This window comes from Lynx canadensis, chromosome X, assembly GCF_007474595.2.
Source record: "Lynx canadensis isolate LIC74 chromosome X, mLynCan4.pri.v2, whole genome shotgun sequence".
In the NCBI taxonomy this organism is placed as follows: domain Eukaryota; kingdom Metazoa; phylum Chordata; class Mammalia; order Carnivora; family Felidae; genus Lynx; species Lynx canadensis.
Genome location: NC_044321.2, coordinates 104,228,335 through 104,246,970, shown reverse-complemented (window position 1 = coordinate 104,246,970; position 18,636 = coordinate 104,228,335). Strand labels below are relative to the sequence as shown.

General features: G+C 35.9%; 1 protein-coding gene across 6 annotated transcripts in view; it reads left to right on the top strand.

Moving 5' to 3' along the window:
* Positions 1–18,636, top strand: part of SMARCA1 (SWI/SNF related, matrix associated, actin dependent regulator of chromatin, subfamily a, member 1) — a 71,886-nt gene that overhangs the window by 35,718 nt on the left and 17,532 nt on the right. For all 6 annotated transcript variants that reach the window (XM_030306014.1, XM_030306013.1, XM_030306018.1 and 3 more), the window contains 4 exons: positions 5,059–5,169; positions 5,432–5,545; positions 15,351–15,473; positions 17,783–17,915. In XM_030306014.1, coding sequence (XP_030161874.1) covers positions 5,059–5,169; positions 5,432–5,545; positions 15,351–15,473; positions 17,783–17,915 — 481 coding nt within the window. The remainder of the gene's footprint in view (positions 1–5,058; positions 5,170–5,431; positions 5,546–15,350; positions 15,474–17,782; positions 17,916–18,636) is intronic.

Below are 18,636 nucleotides of genomic sequence, written 5' to 3'. Positions count from 1 at the left end.
TACTGTCATCATAATTTTGCATTTTCCAGAATATTATATAGTTGGAATCCTAGAGTATGTAGCCTTTTCAGATTGGCTTCTTTGACTTAGTAGTATGCATTTAAGGTGGCTTCTGTTTTTTTCATGGCTTGATAGCTCTTTTCTTTTTAGTGCTGAGTAATACTCCATTGTCTGGATGTATTACAATTTATTTATTCATTCACCTACTGAAGGACACCCTGGTTGCTTCCAAGTTTTCGCAGTTATGAATAAAGCTCTCATAAAAACCCATGTGCAGGTTTTTGGATGGACAGAGAGTTTAACTCCTTTGGGTAGTTACCAAGGAGCATGGTTGCTAGAGTACATGGTAAGTTTATGTTTAGTATTGTAAGAAGCTGCCAACTCTTCTTGCATTCCTATGAGCAGTGAATGAGAGTTCCTGTTGCTCCACATTCTCACTAGCATTTGGTGTTGTCAATGTTCTGGATTTTGGCCATTCTAACAGGTGTGTAGTAGTATCTCATTGTTCTCATTTGTATTTCACTGACAGAAGATGTTCAGCCTATTTGCATTTGCTTATTTCCATCTATATGTCTTCTTTGGCAAGGCATCTTTTCAGATCCTTTGCCCATTTTTATTTTTATTTATTTATTTTTAAATTTTTAATGTTTATTTATTTTTGAGAGAGACAGAGAAAATGTATGAGCAGGGGAGGAGCAGAGAGAGAGGAGACACAGACTCAGAAGCAGGCTCCAGGCTCTGAGCTGTCAGCACAGAGCCAGATGTGGGGCTCGAACTCACGGAAGGTGAAATCATGACCCAAGCTGAAGTCAGACGCCCAACCGACTGAGCTACCCAGATGCCCCCTTTGCCCATTTTTAAAATCAAGTTGTTTGTGGGGCACCTCACTGTCTCTGTCAGTAGAGCATGTGACTCTGGTTCTTGGGGTTTGTGAGTTCAAGCCCCATCTTCGATGTGGAGCCTACTTAAAAAAAAACACCTAAAATCAGGTTGTTTGTTTTCTTATTGTTGAATTTTAGGAGTTTTTTGTATATTTTGGATAATAGTCATTTATAAGCTATGTTTTGCAAATATTTTCTGTCATTCTGAGCCTGTCTTCTCATTCTGTTGACCCAGATTGCATTTTTTTGCTGATATTTTTAGGCTCTTTTAATCTGTGTTCTCAGTATTTCTTTGTCTTTCCCAGTTTTTACCATTTTGAAGAGTATTGGTCAGTTATTTTGTAGTTTGTCTCTCATTTTGGATTTGTCTGACATTATCTCATGATTGGATTATGTATTTTTTGGCAAGAATGCCATGGAAGAGATGTTATGTCCTCAGTACATCTTACCAGGGAATATAAGATGTTGCTGTGTTGTATTGTAGGGACTGTTAACCTTGATCACTTAGTTGAGGTGGTGTCTTCTGGGTTTCTTCACTGTAGAGTTACCATTTTCCCTTTGTACTTGATAAATATCTTGGGGAATATACTCCTCAAACATACCCATTGATTTAAGCATGTATTGGAGTTTGCCTGCAATAGTTATTATTGTGGTGTTTGCCTAATAGTAATTTTGTTTTCCTTTCATTCCTCCTACACTTATTAGTGGAGAGTTTTCTGTAAGGAAGACCTGTCCCTTCCCATTTATTTATATACTCAGTTATTTATATCAGCATGGACTCATGGATATTTATTTCACTTTCTGAGTTATAATATAATTTTATCATTTTGTTTGCTGAAATTGTTCCATAAGGCTGTTATATATATTTTTTTTAATTTTTTTTCAACGTTTATTTATTTTTGGGAGAGAGAGAGACAGAGTATGAACGGGGGAGGGGCAGAGAGAGAGGGAGACACAGAATCAGAAACAGGCTCCGAGCCATCAGCCCAGAGCCCGACGGGGCTCGAACTCACGGACTGCGAGATCGTGACCTGGCTGAAGTCGGACGCTTAACCGACTGCGCCACCCAGGCGCCCCAAGGCTGTTATATTTTTAACTCACAGAAATGAATTTTGTTAAAATAAGAAAGCTTATTTTGGATATTGATTTTACTGAAGAATGAGAGGTGAGCCATTTTAGTTTGCATTGCAACTAGTATGCTGATAATGCTCTGTTGCTATCATTATTTCTGGTAGTTTTTAGTGTCTTCACTTACAACTATTTGGTGGTTCTATCTGTAATCTTAGTTTAGACTGTTTACGTTTTATTCTGATGAGATGAACGTGATGGCTTGCATGCATAAGGTAGAAATTGTTTTCCAGATCTCATTGTGTGGTATGAATTTTGTAAACTTTACAGTTATTTCTATGGGCTTATTGGTAATAAGAGTGTTTTATAAAGTGGAAAAATATTAAACAGCGAAAAGTCTAAATATCAGTGGATCTTCATATCTACATTCTTAGAGTAAAATTAGACTTAGTAAAATATTTGTCTTTCTAATATATCAGGTTTTCCTGTGCTTCCATTTCTAGCAAAGTAATGTACACATATAGAGAAATTTTAGTAATAATTATGATGACTTGTGTTTTTATAATTGAATGGCCAAATAAGATTTTTAAAAATATTCTGACTTGAGATTACCTTTTATTTCTGGCTTTTCATATTTTCTAGATAGGTTCAAAAAATAGGTTAATATTATCCTTTGAAGAGAATTGAAAACATAGAAGAATGTTGTTTGTACATAAATCATGGGAATTATATAATGACGTAGATGTTCATATATGATTTGTTGAACCAGTTGCATTACTTTACAGCCATGTCTGCCCGGTAAATTAAATCATGACGACTGACATTGATCCTGAAGAAATCAACTTGAATTAGTTTGTATTAATGTACTCTTATCTAAAACTAATTCAGCACCATTTGGTGTTTTTCAAAGTTTGGGAATTGACCCTTAATGCTTATTCCAAGTTTGAATACCTAGACTTGCATATAAGTTTGGGTTAAATGGCCAGTACATTACTTTTGATTAAGTTAATTTAAATTATTATTGATTTATTTTCATCCCAGTTGAAACAAATAACATATTGGTTATTAATAAAACATCTTTTCTGTTACTATTCTCTAACATTAATTCAGTTGAGGGGAAAAAACAAAACTCATTTCACTGGGTATTTTTATTTTATGTAAACTTACATTATACTATCTGTATTTCATAAGCTTTTAGAGTTAAAAGATAATTTAAAGGTCATTTAGTCTGACCTTTTTTGTAATTAAGAAATCCCATCTAGAGCATGTAGGACAGTTATCCAGCCTCTATTTGCATGTGGTCATGTTGGGAATCATACTCCTCTTGGGAGAGTTCATTTCACTGTTTTATGTTTTTTGCTTCTCATAACACTTCTTATTTGACTTACAAGCTCCTTGATGGAAGACATTATTTTATTCATCTTTGTATCCATGACACTGACTTGTAAATAATAAAATAGGTACTTACGACATATTTGTTAAATTATATCAAGTAGCAGTTTACTTTCCCCATTGGTTTTCACCTTATGGCTCAAAAGAGAACTGTGTTCTCTTCTATTTGATAGACTTTTACATATGTGAATGCCACCATCATGTCTGTCTTTAGTCTTCCCTTCTCTGGACACTGAGAGTTTGTAGATCTCTGACCATCTTAGTCATCTTGGTTTATCATCCATTCTTAAAATAGGATACCAAGGTTGGAACTCAACCCTCAGATAGAATCAAATAGAGTGGTATTAATTATAGATTAATGGCCTCTTTTGTGTACAGGCACTAGGATAGACACTCTGAAACCAAAAAAAAAAATATCTGAACTGGAAAACCATCTCTTGAGACTCCAGAATTTTGGATTGTCAGTTTTGCCTATTGGCTTTTAAATTGTATTTTCTAGTTAATATTGGGGTAAAGTCTTTTAATGCGACCTAACCATTGTTCACCCAACTTTGGATATTTAATAATAATTTACATTTACCTCCTGGCAGTTTATTTAATACCTTCACTTACATGGTCACATTTAATCCTAAAGTTAGGTATTACTATTCCCACTTCATAGAGGGAGAAATTAATCTTCCCCAAGTTCTACAACTGGTAAAGTGGCAGAACCTGGTTTCAAATTCAGGTCTTTCTGATTCCACTGACTTTTCCCACAGCTGTCTTACTAAGACCTTACTTCATTTTACATCTTTTTAAAAAATTTGTTTATTTACATTTGAGAGAGAGAGAGACAGAGACAGAGACAGAGACAGAGTGTGCGAGTGGGGAAGGGGCAGAGAGAGAGAGAGGTAGAGACAGAATCTGAAGCAGGCTCCAGGCTCTGAGCTGTCAGCACTGAGCCCAATGTGGGGCTCGAACTCATGAGCTGGTGAGATCATGACCTGAGCTGAAGTTGGATGCTCAACTGACTGAGCCACCCACGTGCCCCAAGACCTTACTTAACTCTTGATTCGAAGGGACACATGCCTGTTGTGTTGATATTCATCATACTCCATTCAGCTATTTCTAATTCATACACTTGACACAGTCACCAGAATCAATGTTAGTCTTCCATCTGTATTAGATACTGTGTATTCATTTTAACATAAAATACTAATCTGATTGTGCAAATTCTTCCCAATTGCTAAGGAAGAACTAGGTTTTTTTAAAAATAAGAATTAGGGGCGCCTGGGTGGCGCAGTCGGTTAAGTGTCCGACTTCAGCCAGGTCACGATCTCGCGGTCCGTGAGTTCGAGCCCCGCGTCAGGCTCTGGGCTGATGGCTCAGAGCCTGGAGCCTGTTTCCCATTCTGTGTCTCCCTCTCTCTCTGCCCCTCCCCCATTCATGCTCTGTTTCTCTCTGTCCCAAAAATAAATAAACGTTGAAAAAAAAATTTAAAAAAAAAAATAAGAATTAAACTTATTTACAAAAAAAAGGAAAAAGATAAGCATCCTTGAACCTGAACTTGGCCTGTATGGTACAAGGTTTTGGAACTTGGGATACATAATTGTGACATCTAAAGCAAGTTTGATTCTTCCTAATAGCTTTAGTTTTCTCATGCTTGTGCAACTTTGCTGTATTTGATTTTTTATAAACATTTTGGAATAACTAAATTCCTTGTTCTTACTGTGTATAGCTTGGGATGGTGGAATGGATCGAACCTCCTAAACGAGAACGCAAAGCAAACTACGCAGTGGATGCCTACTTTAGAGAGGCTTTACGTGTCAGTGAGCCAAAGGTTCCAAAGGTAAAAAAGAATGAGCTCTGTTGTTTTGCTCTACAGCAGAATTCTCCTGTAACATGGTCTGTGATTTAGATTGGTTTATATTAGTGTGAAATTATAGTCTTTAAAATATAACAACAATGTAGAAAAGTAGCTGGTATGCCCAGCCTTATATAAAGGGACTTATTATATTTATTTTTCTATATATTAAAGAAATAGTTAAAGATAAGTATGTTCACTTCATGTACTGAAAACAAACATGTGTATAATGCATTTCTCCCCATAGGCTCCCCGACCTCCAAAGCAGCCAAATATTCAGGATTTTCAGTTTTTCCCACCACGTTTGTTTGAGCTCCTGGAAAAGGAAATTCTTTATTACAGGAAGACAATAGGCTATAAGGTAATTTTTCAAGTATTTATTATTTTTAAAAGTTTTCAGATTAGTATAATTTTTTTGAGGAGAGAGTGTATGCATGCAGGTGGGGGAAGGGTAGAGGAAGAGGGAGAGAGGAAATCTTAAGCAGGCTCCAGTAAGCGTGAAGCCTGATGTGGGGCTTGATCCCACAAACTGTGAGATCATGACCTGTGCTAAAATTAAGACTCAGATGCTTAACTAAGCCACCCAGGAAGCCCTATAATCTAATCTTCTAAACTAATATAATCTGTTAAAGTAGACTGGAAAGAATTCCATTTTAATGTGAGAGAACATCAGAATAATTCAAAATAGTGGTGTTTTTAAAACCAAAGAGGAGGTTTAACTAGAAGTAAAGCATCAAACTATCAAGTCACCAATAGGATGAATTTGAAATGGGATTAATGGAGAATTATCCAATATTTCAAAAATAGTGATAATAACATTATTTTAATAATGCTAGTGTTTGGTCAGAGACTATGTAGAAAGAACAATCGAACAATTAACTTTAATTAGAAGTGAATATATGATAGATGACAGGAGGTTTTTTTTTTAATCATTTTCCTTAATAAGATCAAGAAATAATACTTTTGTATTTATTGTTCTTGGGTTAATGAAAGTACTGTTGGTGGTTATTTGATTGTTGCCACGTAGGTGTTAAAGCTAATAATAAACATTATAATGAATTTTAACATTTTAAAATGATCTTTTAGATGAGTGCCTGTGTGGCTCAGTTGGTTAAGTGTCTATTTTGGTTCAGGTCTTGATCTCAAGGTCATGAGATGGAGCTCCACTTCTGGCTCTGTGCTGACAGCGTGGAGCCTGCTTGGGATTCTTTCTCTCCCACTCTCTCTGCTCCTCTCCCCACTCACACACTCTCTCTCTCAAAATAAATGAATAAACATTTAAAAAAACTTTAAAAAATGATAGTTTGGAAATCAAAACTCTTAATTTTTAAGTAGATAGGAACCCATTTTTAGTGAGTGAAATGTTTGTCACCCTAAAGCTTTCACACTGAGAGATTAAGCATACCTGGTTATTTCTATATGCTGAAACTCACTTTCTGGTGAATGGAAAGGGATGACCAAGGTATAAAATTCAGTAGTATAAACAAAATTATAAAAAATATTAACACTAGGGACTGGGTGGCTCAGTCGGTTAAGTGTCCAATTCTGGATTTTGGCTAAGATCATGATCTCATGGTTCGTGAGTTCCAGTCCCATGTTGGTCTCTATGCTGTCGGTGTAGAGCCTGCTTGGGATTCTCTCTGTCCCTTCCTTTCTCTTTCTATTTCTTAAAAATAAATAAATAAACTTAAAAAATATTAACACTATTGTAGTTTTATGAGCTTTTCTGTTTCATGCATTGGAAGCTATGCTTTAATTTATTTTGTGAACCTTTATCACAAGTGGAACTATACCCAATTATTTTGATTAGTAGTTGTAATGTGTCTAGAACAGCTTCATGTATGTAAGATGCTTAGTTCATTTGTATTTTGAAAGTAGAGTGAATTTCTGGAGTATTTCTACTGTTTGTCCAGAGTGAGAGCAGTACCATTTGAAATGGAGCAAAAAAGGTTTGCTTGCTATTTATGTACTAAATTTCAATATATATAAACAGGAACAAGAAACTTAAGGTGAATATAAGTAGTTAATTATAATCTGGTTAGGAAATGTGATTAAATTTGAATGTATTGAATCAACATGACTGGATAAAATCTGTCTTAGGAAGTTGTAAAAGAGTAAAAGTACCATGGTTGAACATTCAGACCAGGAGTAAAATCAGTTTCAAAGAAAGTGAAAATGGCAATATGCCAGAAGAAACTGTAAAATTAATGGAGAATTATCCAATATTTCAAAAATAGTGATAATAACATGTTATTTTAATAATGATTCAAAATAAAAATGAAAATAGTAAATTAATAAAGTGATTAGTAATATTTCATGAGGTGAACAAATATACAAATATATATTATCCCACTAAAGTTATAAACATGTTAATCATTATATTGTTACTTTTATGGACTGTTATCAGTGAGACTTGAAAATTAATTGAAATGTTAGACCCAGTTATTAATCAAATATCTGTATAGAGCCTTTTATAATTTATGAAATCCTTTATCACACACTTCATCTGATTTCTAACAGTCCTGTGACATTGGTGTTATCTCCTCCATATAAGACATGAGGAGACCGAAGTTCAGAGAGGTTAAAAGACTTGTTCAAGTTCACATAGCTAACAGAGTTGCCAAGGGTGCTGGTCTCAAACCTGAGTTCTCACTGTTCAAATGCTATGCTCTTTCCCTCAGGCATTCTGGGCTATTTCTGCATGTGACATAACCCTGCTTCTCTTTGCAGTCCTAAATAAGGACTGTGTTTATAGTGGTGTGACATGTTGTTTGGGAGGTAAGCCAAGTGGTAGTCAAACAGCAGCAATGAAAAAAATCATCTCTGCGGATATAACTATTTGTGCTCCTTTGGAGATACTGAAATTCTTTTCCCTGTCATAGTACAGTGCCCACCACATTCTCGCCACAACTCTGGTTTTAATGTAAGCAGTGCCTTTCATTACGGGCAGTTTGTGGTTAGGGGTGAGGTCTTACAATCATATTTGGGTAGTAGCCAACTGGAAGGAGATGGAGGAGAGAGAAACCTTAGTAGAGAGAGGAATGAAGGGACAGCTGCAGAGGGTGACAAGAAGCAGGCAGGTGGAAGGAGGGAGGACAGGGATGAATGAGGAAAGGGAAGATGGCATGGAATCCATGCTATGGCACCTTGCTGTTTTCTCTTCCTCACCTCCCAGAGAGAAGTAACAGGAGAAGGGAGTATGAGTGAAAGGAGGGCTGTTTTTCATTTAATTCATATTTACTGAGGACTCCTCTGTGCCAGGTCCTATGCCGTGCACTGATGATAAAGTAGTGAATAAGACAGACAAGGTCCCTCAGTGCACGGAACTTGTGTTTCATTGGAGGAGATGGATATTAAGTTGATACAACAGAGTAATGGCATTAGTTGTTTTCTGTGCTTACAGAGGGTGCTGCAAGGGAACATGATATGGGTATCAAATGTGGATTGGGAGATCAGGGAGTTGGTCCCTAAGGCAGTGTCATTAAGTTGAGATCAGAGAGATGCACAGGAATTAGCCAAAGTATGAAGTGTGGGAGAGAAGAGCTCATCAGGGAAACCATAGGTACAAAGGTGTTACAGTAGGAAGGAGGATTGCCCCTTCAGAAACTGAAGGCAGACCAGGGTTGGTAAGGAGTGATGAGGGAGAGGGGTGAGATGAAGTTGTGGAGTGGGTCATTAACTGAACATTAATTGTAGGTCCCATTAATTAAGTTGAACTTTAGCTTTAGAGCAAAGGAAAACCATTGAGACGTTCTTAAGGTGGAGGGGTGAGTGGGTCGTGAAATACTAATAGCAGTTACCTATTTGGTCCTTACTTGTGTTGCTTTCTGTTCTAAGTTATTTAAAAAGATTAGCTCGGGATGCCTGGGTGGATCAGTCGATTAAGCGTCTGACTTCAGCTCAGGTCGCAATGTCACGGTTCGTGGGTTCGGCCCCGCGGCGGGCTCTGTGCTGACAGCTCAGAGCCTGGAGCCTGCTTCGGATTCTGTGTCTCCCGCTATCTCTGCCCCTCCCCCGCTCGTGCTATGTTTCTCTCTGTCTCTCAAAAATGAATAAACGTTAAAAAAAGTTTAAAAATAAAAAGATTGGCTCATTATCCTCCTAACAGCCCTGAGACTGTATTTCTGTTTTACAGATGGGGAAACTGAGGCACATAGAGGTTGAGTAATTTGCCCTAGGTTAAACAACTTTTAAGATGTGGAGTATGATCAGATTTACATTTTTTAAAAGATCACCCTGGCTTCATACAGAGAATGATGACTTTACCCAGGGACACCAGCCAGGCGGCTGTTGAAGGGTGAAAAGATGAGAGAAGATGATGGCAGCTTGGAGCATGGTGGCGATGGTGGAGGAGAATTTATCTCCTACCACTCTACTAGCTGTGTGTTCTCTTCAGCCTCATCGTGGATTGTGTTTGTGTGATCTTAAGACTTGCCTTGATCCTCCATATGCATATTTATTTAGTTGAGGATTTATAACACAAATAAGAGTACATTCTGGATGTTGGCTCTTTCTGAAGCTTGTCTCTTCCATTCTTTACCAGGGGATGCAGATCTGAGCTAAGGTGTATGCTTCAATTGGGTGGGTGTCGTGTTGGAGTTGAGACTATAGGCAGAGGAGCATGGCATGCTAGTCCTCTGCAAAAGCTTTTTTTTCCCAGGACCATGTGATATTAATAACTGTTATACATATCTTCTCAGAGGTATCTAACATTTTTTCCCCTATAGTTACAGAAAACTCACTAGAGCCACAAAGTGAATGGAGCAATGGTTTATTCTCAGTTGAACACAACTGCTACAGTGAAACTACCTGGTATTCTCGAAGCATAGTTAGGTTCTTAAAAAGGACTCTTGCCCCCTTTCTGCTTAAAGGATTGTTGGGGAGAGAGGTGTTGTCTTATAGCTGGGGGTATCGTGGTGCACGGTACTGTTTTGTCCATTTTGAGCCCCCATAGTCTTATTCTGTAGTGATTTTGGGTGGGTCTAGTTGGGGGCTCTGTACTTTTGAAGCACTTAGTAAAGAACATTTTTTCTCCAGAGCCTGCCTATTTGCATTTTTAATTTTATTTTGTTTTTCCTCCTGATACTCAGCACAACAAGGTCACAACAATATTGCTCATGATAACATCTGGAATTAAAACGTTTTATTTTATTTGAACCTGAGAAGTTTCGTTTGTTTTGCCCTAACCACTTGTTGGATAGCAGTGCATCATGTGCCAATTCTCCCTGCTGTCTTAGCTTTGACCTTATTGCAAGTTAGACACATTCAGAAGCTTTACTGCCCTTGCAACTTAAATGAGTTACTCAGTGTGTTTAATCACTTGTTCCCTGAAATCTTTCTATTGGAAGAGGATGACTTCATTGAAATTTCGATTGCAGAATTAAAAAAAAAACAGAGGATCTGTAAGTCCCATTGAGTCTAAGATCTGGCGTGAAAGACCTGTGCCATATTTGAAGCTGGAGGAAGCTGTAGAACATTCTAACATTTATCTTCAATAAAATATTCTTTAGGGACAGATACAGACACTTGACAAATGGAGAAAGTTCTATAATCTCTGTGAGTTTTGGTAATGTGCCATCGTGAGTCAGCTGTTTGCAGTGGCAGGACAGTACCATATGCTGATTTCAGGTCACTACATGACTTTGTGTGCCACTGCATTTAATTCATTGTTCCATATTTCTATGAAAGGCTTCCTAAAACTCATTCTGACCATGACCAAATTTTTTTTTCACTTTTCAATGGAACACAGCTCTTAGTTGCACATTCCTTAATGTCTGACTAGAAATCCAAGTAATAATGGAGATGTTTCCTCTTGAAAGATAACTTTTAGTATATTGTGGCTGTATTAAGTGTTACTGGGGGGAGGGGCATCAGTAAGACATACAGTATGAACATTTCAGGTAGTGTGTAGGTATCTCTATGATTTATTTACTTAATTCTTATAAAGCACTTTGAAATCACTCCAGGAAGTTTAATGCTGATAAGAATATATTTATAAAATATGTACAAAACTCATGGAGATTATAGAACTTTCTCCATTTGTCAAATGTCTGTATCTGTCCGTAACGAATTTTTTATTGAAGATAAATGTTAGAATGTTCTACAGCTTTCTCCAGCTTCAAATATGACAAATGAAAAAATAAATACCTTTTAAAAATGAATATTATAGGAAGAGATATGGGAATGTAGGCATTTTGAGTAATTTCTAATTCTAGAAATTTTAGTGGTTAGGTATTTTAATTAAAATAGTAAACATAACACAGATGAAGTCCTTCTAAAGTTTTGCTGCACTGAAAATATTAGCAGTAGATGTGGAAAAAGTAGTCTGCCAAGGAACCTAAAATCTAATGGTGTAATATAGTATTATGATTTTGCTTTTGTTAAAGTTCAAGGGGGAAATTTTTAGTATTGGGTATATCTACATAGGAATGAGCAGTTTATTTTGTGCAGGTATGTTTCCAGGTGTATTTCCATTTTCTGGCATAAAATTAGATGTTTATAAAATATGTACTTTGTTAAAATGGTTTCTTGGACATGGAGATTTTGAAGCTATTTCATAGAGAAATATCTTACGATTAAATAAGTTTTTCTCAGTTAAAATTAAAACTTAAAGTCACAGTAATTTCTGTATCACCAAGGGTCTGTTAAACTTTTTTTAAAAAAATGTTTTTAATGTTTATTCATTTTTGAGAGAGAGAGTGCAAGCAGGGGAGGAGCTTTGAACTCATGAACCGTGAGATCATGACCTGAGCCAAAGTTGGATGTTTAACCGACTGAGCCACCAGGCACCCCAGGTCTATTAAACTTTTTAAAGCTCTGTCTGTAATTTTTTCCAAACATTTTGTTATGTAAAAATTTTAACCATATAAAAATATTGAAATGATTGTATAGTGAACATCTACATACACACCACATATATTCTTCAATTTATATCTTACTATATTGGCTTTATCACCTATTTGTCCGTTTCTCCAGCCTTCTAGCAAATGGATATCCAGCTTATTTTTTCTGCATTTCAGAGTTGCAGACCTAAGTATATTTCACTCAGAAACACTTCAGTGTGCATATTATTAGCCAGTGTTCAATATTTATTTGATACTTTTTTCAAGGTAAAATTAGCATACAATGAAATGTATAAATCTTAAGTGTTTCATTCATTGTATTTTGACAAATGTATATTTGCAGAACTAAACCCCTATGGAGATATAGCATATTACCGTCACCCCAGAAAGTGCCTCTTCCCAGTCAATCTCTATACTCACTCCCCAGAGACAACCACCATTCTGATAGTATTTTCCTCCATAGATTAGTTATTTACTCTAGAATTTCACATTAATGTAATCATGTGTTATGTGTAAGGTGTTTTTCTCTTAACATAATGTTTTTGAGATTCATTCATGTCCCATTCTTGGTGGCTCATTCCTTTTTACTGCTAAGTACTATCCCATTGTAAGGATATACCAGTTTGCTTATCTGTTCTCATGTTGATGGACATCTGGGCTGTTTTCTCGCTTTTGGCTGTTGGGAGTAAAGCTGTGAACATTTTTGGAAAAGTATTTTTTTTAAGTTTATTTATTTTGAGAGAGTGCAGAATGGGTAGAGAGAGAGGGAAAGAGAGAGAATCCCAAGCAGGCTCTGCTGTGGAGCCTGATGTGGCTCAAAACCACGAACCATGAGATCATGACTTGAGCCAAAATCAAGAGTCAGACACTCAACTGACTGAGCCACCCAGGCACCCCTTTGTAAAAGCCTTTGTATAGACAGATATGTTAGGAATGGAATTGGTGGTGCGCCTGTAATTTAAAAATTGAATTTAGCTATTGAAAAATTATTTTATATATATATTTTTTGATAAAAGTTATTTTAGTCATGCTTGTCACTGGCCTGCATTTCATTTTTAATTTATACGTTTTCCATTTACATTTGTAAACATCTTAGGCCAGGTGATCATACCTCATTTCTGGATTATTTTCTGGTAATGTTTACATTTGTAAACATCTTAGGCCAGGTGATCATACCTCATTTCTGGCTGGTTTTCTTGCCGTTTCCACACTTCAGTGCATCCAGCACAAAGCTTCCAAGTGAAAACACGTTTTGACACTTTAGTCTCCTATTGAAAAATCTCCAGTGGCTTGCTGTTGTGTACTGTGTAGTTTAAAAGGCTTGTAAATCTCTCTCCACCTGGCCTTGTTTCTTACCCCTTTTCAACATAAACCCTGTATGATCCTTCCTGGCATTGCTTTTACTGGTTTTGCTCCTAGTGTTCCAGCCTCGAATATTGTTTGCCTCTTCTTCAGCTCCCCAAATCCTTAGAGTTCAAAATTCCACAACTGGGTTGTGAGGCTTCCTGTAGGCAAGGACCATGTCCACTGATTTTATATTCCAGTGAATACCTGTCATGGTGCTACAGACATAATAGACATTTAGTCTGTACTTACTAATTTGATTGTCTGGTACTGATGATTGCAAATGAACCTGTTTTTTCAGTAATTCTTTTAAAATTAGTAGGGTTTACATTTAAAAAACTACTGGATGCAATAATTTAAAAATTATTATGAAAATATTAAAAATTATTGTTGAGTGTCTGACTTTGGCTCAAGTCATGATCTCATGGTTTGTGAATTTGAGCCCTGCATCAGGTTCACTGTTGTCAACGCAGAACCTGCTTCTGATCCTCTGTCTCCCCCCCACCACTCTCTGCCCCTCCCTGGCTCACGCTTACTGGCTCACTCACTCTCAAAAAATAAATTAAAAAATATTTATTTTCAAGTTACACTATGGTTTCAAACTCTATGAAATATGTACAACAATTAGAAAAATGTACTCTGATGTGTATCATAATTACATTGTACTAAAACCATAGGGAATGAGTTGTTTATGATAGGTGTGCATATCAAATGGTGGAAGGCTTAGTGTCAACCTGTTTTTTTTTTTAATTAAAAACATTTTTTTGTATTTATTTTTAAGAGAGAGAGCATGAGTGGGGGAGGGACAGAGAGAGAAGGACAGAGAATCTGAAATGGGCTGTGTGCTGACAGCAGAGAGCCCGATGTGGGGCTCGAACTCCAGGACCTCAAGATCATGACCCGAGCCAGAGTTGGACGTTTAACTGACTGAGCCACCCAGGTGCCCCAACCCTTTTCTTTTCATGTTTAATGGAATACTATAAAATGCAGTACACATGTTAGGTACTTGCCCTCTTATGTTACTTACGTTACTGCAGATGCACATAGAAATGGTGTGAGGCTTTGGGCTGAGTGACTTAGTTTGTCAATCCATACAGTGAATGCTGCCGCAAACTGCTGAGCTGTACTGGTTGTGTTCACTGTGACACACTGGACATAGGGGCTGCGGTTTTGAGATACAGGTGCCTGGCTGATTGCTTGCTTCCTTGGAGAGCTGAGCTTCTGTCCCCACTCTTTTGGACTTGAACTCTCTAATTAGTTGTCAGTGTATCTGTAACTCTGTATCCTAAACAGTAGAATTTCTGTTGGTCACTGCTACTTTATCTTTTTCTCTTGACTGCTGATTGCATCACAGCTGTTTGCATACTCGGCCACCCTTTCCCTCTTACATATATTCTTTATATATGTAGAGTGTAGAGTTTGGGTTCTTCATTATCCTGTCACTTCTTCCAGTCTTGGCATTTTATGTGAAGTTGCTCTCCCTTTCCATGCCCTGGCAGGCAGTAAAATCATTCCTTTCTTTTTGCATTTTGAAGTGATCAGAGCATTGAGTGCATTGCACTTCTCTACCCTGGTCTATATTGCCAGGTGTGTATGAGTTCTTTTTGTACTGCCAAACTTTTTGTTTCTTCTGGGCTTGAAATTTTATTGTATAATGTTAGTGTTGGCATAATGGTATTATTGTTACCACCATATATTACAATATTACAAGGATGTATTTTGTTCCACAGTTATGAATAAATCTAGAATATAATGTGGCATTTAGCTGTGGGCTTAACTCTAAAATACCACATGGCACATTTAAAAATGGTTTTTATTTTGGTAATAGCATTGTAGTAAGGACGTGGAGAGGATCCCGTATCATTCTGGTATGGCTTTATATTGTTTACTGTTGAAATAACTCTAAGATTGATACGTGTATATATACCCTTAATTAATTTTTCTCAACAGTTTAATTAAAATTCATCTCTTGATTTATAGGTCCCAAGGAATCCTGATATCCCCAATCCAGCTGTGGCTCAAAGAGAGGAGCAAAAAAAGATTGATGGAGCTGAACCTCTTACACCAGAAGAGACTGAAGAAAAAGAAAAACTTCTCACACAAGTAAAATATTTTAAGTGGCTGAAGTGCTTCTTCATTAACCAGTAGAAAAAGAAAAAAAAACAGATTACATTTATCTTTTATTGTATGGGCTGATTAGACACATCAGCAACACTCAGGGCTATTTTGTAAACATACATTTAGATCAGATATTCCTCTTTTTTTTTTATCCCATTTGTAGAATACATGCATTTGGAAATGCTAGAGAATACATAAATGCAAAATATAAGTGTCAGTTATTACTAAGAAGACATATTTTAGCAATTATACTAAACTCAGTTAATACACATACGAAGCTTGGTAGACAGTAATTATGAGCATATTCTTCAAAGTTTAAATTTATTTCATTTTTGTGAACGGTCCTCTGAAATTGTACTCTACTAATATTTTATTAGAATAATTTTGTAATTCTCAAAATGCTTTTTATCCTTTCTTGGAAAGGACTTTCATATAACAATGAGAGATTTCTGAACCTGTAATGTGATTATTGTATAATTAAAAGCTAATAGTTATTAAATAGGGAACATTTTCATTTGAACAAAATATTAATGCTTTCTGGTCACTGTTGGTTTAATGAGTTTTATGAGTGTAGAAGTAATACACAAATAATCTGTAGAAGATAAAAAAAGTTACAGTGTAAAAGACCCTTGCAAGATAATAAACAAATGTACTGGATGGTACCACCTTAGTATATAGAAAGTTGCTAGCAAGATTTATTTATTCAACAAGTTCTTTTGAAAAATATGCAAAGCACAGTGCTAGGAAAGTTGGCCACATTAATTATTGAAAGATAGTTTTGTATTTTTATCTTATTATATAGATCTTTGTTATGATGTGTAACTTTACTGAATGAATTTTTGCGAAGTATAATGATAAGTTTTGCAGCCAAATGCCTGGAAGTCATAAAGTTTAGTTTGACAATGTAATTGCTTTGGCTGAATATTAGGACTTACCACAGAATAAAATAAAACATTTAAATATTCATGTTGTATTTTCACAATTTATTTCCTGAACACAAAAGTAAAGTTCTGGTCTTAGAATACTACTTGGCTTGTAGTATATGGTGAATGTACAGTATATTGTGAATACACATTATCAACTGAGAAATTGCTTTAGTTTGTAACTAGAAGTAAAGTCAATTTTTTTTTGTTCCTCCTAGTAGTTGAATTCATCTTTAAACATCTTTCTCTGGTGCCTTAAATAATTAATCTTAATAAAAAATCATGGCAAAGAAACAAAATGTGGGATCACCTGAAATCTTCATCAACTAAAAGCTAGGGATAGAGTTTTGAACTGCCAGGGATATCACATTTTTTTGGTTTGGGAAATAAGAAGTAGAAAACAAATTCTTGGTTTTGTGATTTCACAGACATGCTAATAATACCAGAGATTTAAAACAGTGATTAAACTGTTCAATCTTTTAATAAGGAAATTGAGTGGGACCAGTCATATTCTGTTTATACAGATTCTATTTTATGAATACAATTTTGAATAGAAATTATTTATTCACAGTACAGTTGACCCTTGAACAATGTGGGAGTTAGGGATGCTGACCCCCCATGAAGCTGAAAAATTTCCTGTAATTTTGACTCCCCCAAAGCTTATCTACTAATAGCCTACTGTTTACTGGAAGCCTTACTGCTAACATAAATAGCAGATTAACACATACTTTTCATGTTACATGTATTACATACTGTATTCTTACAATAAAGTAAGCTAGAGAAGAGAAAATGTTATTAAGTAGATCATAAGGAAGAGAAGATACACTTATAGTGCTGCACTGTATTCATCAAAAAAACAAAAAAACAAAAAAACAAACCCAAGGGTCACCTGTAATTTGGAATGCTATAAAGAGTATGAAATATTTTCTGCATTCTTATTTTTCCCTCTAAGTTTTTTGGATTTAATGCAACCACATTCCCTTCTTAATTTACATGGGAACAGATCTGAAAAAAACTGTTGAAGCACTGAAATATAAAGGACTTCGTTTTTATATTAGCATTTTTATATCAGTGCATTTGTATTTTAATGTAGGCATCTATAAAGTATGGAATTAAAACTACACAATATCTTGGAACTATAAATCCTTTTGTAGTACTTAGAAGTATATCTCTTCATGATAGAAAATCAGTTATTTTTATAACACTCAACTTCTGATTCCAAAAATACCCTGGGATTTTATAAGGAGGAACATTTTAAGTCTTTCAAACTGTTTTTAATGTATCATTGTAAAAAAACATGTAGAATAATAAATGGATAAATGGATTTGCTAATTTAATCTCTGTTGATGATGCTTAATATTTTGTTCACAGGGATTCACAAACTGGACAAAGCGAGATTTTAACCAGTTTATTAAAGCTAATGAGAAGTATGGAAGAGATGACATTGATAATATAGCTCGAGAGGTGGAGGGCAAATCACCTGAAGAGGTCATGGAGTATTCAGGTTTGTGTATAACTTTAAACATAGTGTTTAATTGTAACCTATTCATTTCTTTAGTATCAATTTAATTGTATCATTGTTCAGAGATCTTTTAAACTATTAAGCATAAAGTGTAGGTAACAGTATAAAATGTAATTGTATTTCCACGATAAGATTATAAGATTTACCTAAACAGGCTGCCATTTTCCTCAGCAGTTAGCTTATCAAGCCAAGTAAAGTCCTAACGAAACAAGGGTAGCTGTTGAATGAGCATTGACAAAATGAGTTTCCCACTTACCCATCTCTGGAATTTGATCCTCTTATGGGCAATTCAGATCTGAGACTTGAGGTTCAGAAGATTGAATTTGTGTCTTTCTAGGACATCTTTGAAGTAGAAGATTCTTCTCAGGGAATTTAGGTCCTCAAACACCCTTAGAGTTCTAATCAGCTCCAGACAGGTCATGTGGATTCCATTAACTTGAGGCAAGCTGGAATAGATCTAAAAAGACTGCTAGAATTCTTTTCATTTTTAAATTTTTTTAATTAAAAGAAAATTTTTTAATGTTTATTCATTTTTGAGAGAGAGAGAGAGAGGTAGAGAGAGAGAGAGAGAGAGAGAGAGAATGAGAGAGAATGCAAAGCAGGCTCCAGGCTCTGAGCTGTCAGCACAGAGCCCAACATGCGGCTCGAACCCACAAACTACAAGATCAAGACCTGAGTCGAAGTCAATGCTCAACCTACTGAG